This window comes from Procambarus clarkii, chromosome 18 (assembly GCF_040958095.1).
Source record: "Procambarus clarkii isolate CNS0578487 chromosome 18, FALCON_Pclarkii_2.0, whole genome shotgun sequence".
NCBI classification, from domain to species: Eukaryota; Metazoa; Arthropoda; class Malacostraca; order Decapoda; family Cambaridae; genus Procambarus; species Procambarus clarkii.
In genome coordinates this window covers 17,365,651-17,366,889 of record NC_091167.1, presented here as the reverse complement: position 1 = coordinate 17,366,889, position 1,239 = coordinate 17,365,651, and the positions used below count along the sequence as shown (strand labels likewise).

Here is a 1,239-nt window from a genome sequence, read left to right as displayed (position 1 = left end):
CCTGGTTCTCCAGCACCCTGAAGAACATGTTGTCCAACACCCTGGAGAACATGTCCTCCAACACCCTGGAGAACATGTCCTGGTCCTCCAACACCCTGGAGAACATGTTCTCCAACACCCTGGAGAACATGTTCTCCAACACCCTGGAGAACATGTCCTGGTCCTCCAACACCCTGGAGAACATGTTCTCCAACACCCTGGAGAACATGTTCTCCAACACCCTGGAGAACATGTCCTCCAGCACCCTGGAGAACATGTTCTCCAACACCCTGGAGAACATGTCCTGGTCCTCCAACACCCTGGAGAACATGTTCTCCAACACCCTGGAGAACATGTCCTGGTCCTCCAACACCCTGGAGAACATGTCCTCCAACACCCTGGAGAACATGTTCTGGTCCTCCAACACCCTGGAGAACATGTCCTCCAACACCCTGGAGAACATGTTCTGGTCCTCCAACACCCTGGAGAACATGTCCTGGTCCTCCAACACCCTGGAGAACATGTTCTCCAACACCCTGGAGAACATGTCCTGGTCCTCCAACACCCTGGAGAACATGTTCTCCAACACCCTGGAGAACATGTTCTCCAACACCCTGGAGAACATGTCCTCCAGCACCCTGGAGAACATGTTCTCCAACACCCTGGAGAACATGTTCTCCAACACCCTGGAGAACTAACATATTCAGAAAGTAATATTCCGCTTAAGGGGGTTAACCTTAAGCCCAACAAAAAGAAATATTATATTTTATGAAGCAAATTATATATTTTATATAAGTATATTTACATATATAATATATACTTATATAATGCTTATATAAGTATATATTATATAAGTATATTATATCAGGCAAATTATATTTACTCTGAAACATTAACTTTTATTTAGCGTAATACAAGATACGATCAGGAAATACATACGTGTATAATACACATATAGTATTAATACATATACACACCTTAGGGCGCCGGTCGGCCGAGCGGACAGCACGCTGGACTTGTGATCCTGTGGTCCCGGGTTCTTTTCCAGGCGCCGGCGAGAAATAATGGGCAGAGTTCCTTTCACCCTATGCCCCTGTTACCTAGCAGTAAAATAGGTACCTGGGTGTTAGTCAGCTGTCACGGGCTGCTTCCTGGGGGTGGAGGCCTGGTCGAGGACCGGGCCGCTTAAAGGGGATCCCAAGGGGAAAAAGCTAAGCCAGCACAATAATATAACACTGGAATAGTGCCCAACTGTTACGA

The 1,239-nt window shown here is 46.9% G+C and overlaps 1 protein-coding gene across 1 annotated transcript; it reads left to right on the top strand.

The window, feature by feature from the left end:
• The first annotated feature begins 26 nt into the window (after window positions 1-26).
• On the top strand, window positions 27-677 carry LOC138365975 (GATA zinc finger domain-containing protein 8-like). The gene has a single exon (XM_069326689.1). The coding sequence runs from the start codon at window positions 27-29 to the stop codon at window positions 675-677; it is 651 nt and encodes a 216-aa protein (XP_069182790.1).
• The last annotated feature ends 562 nt before the right edge of the window (window positions 678-1,239 follow it).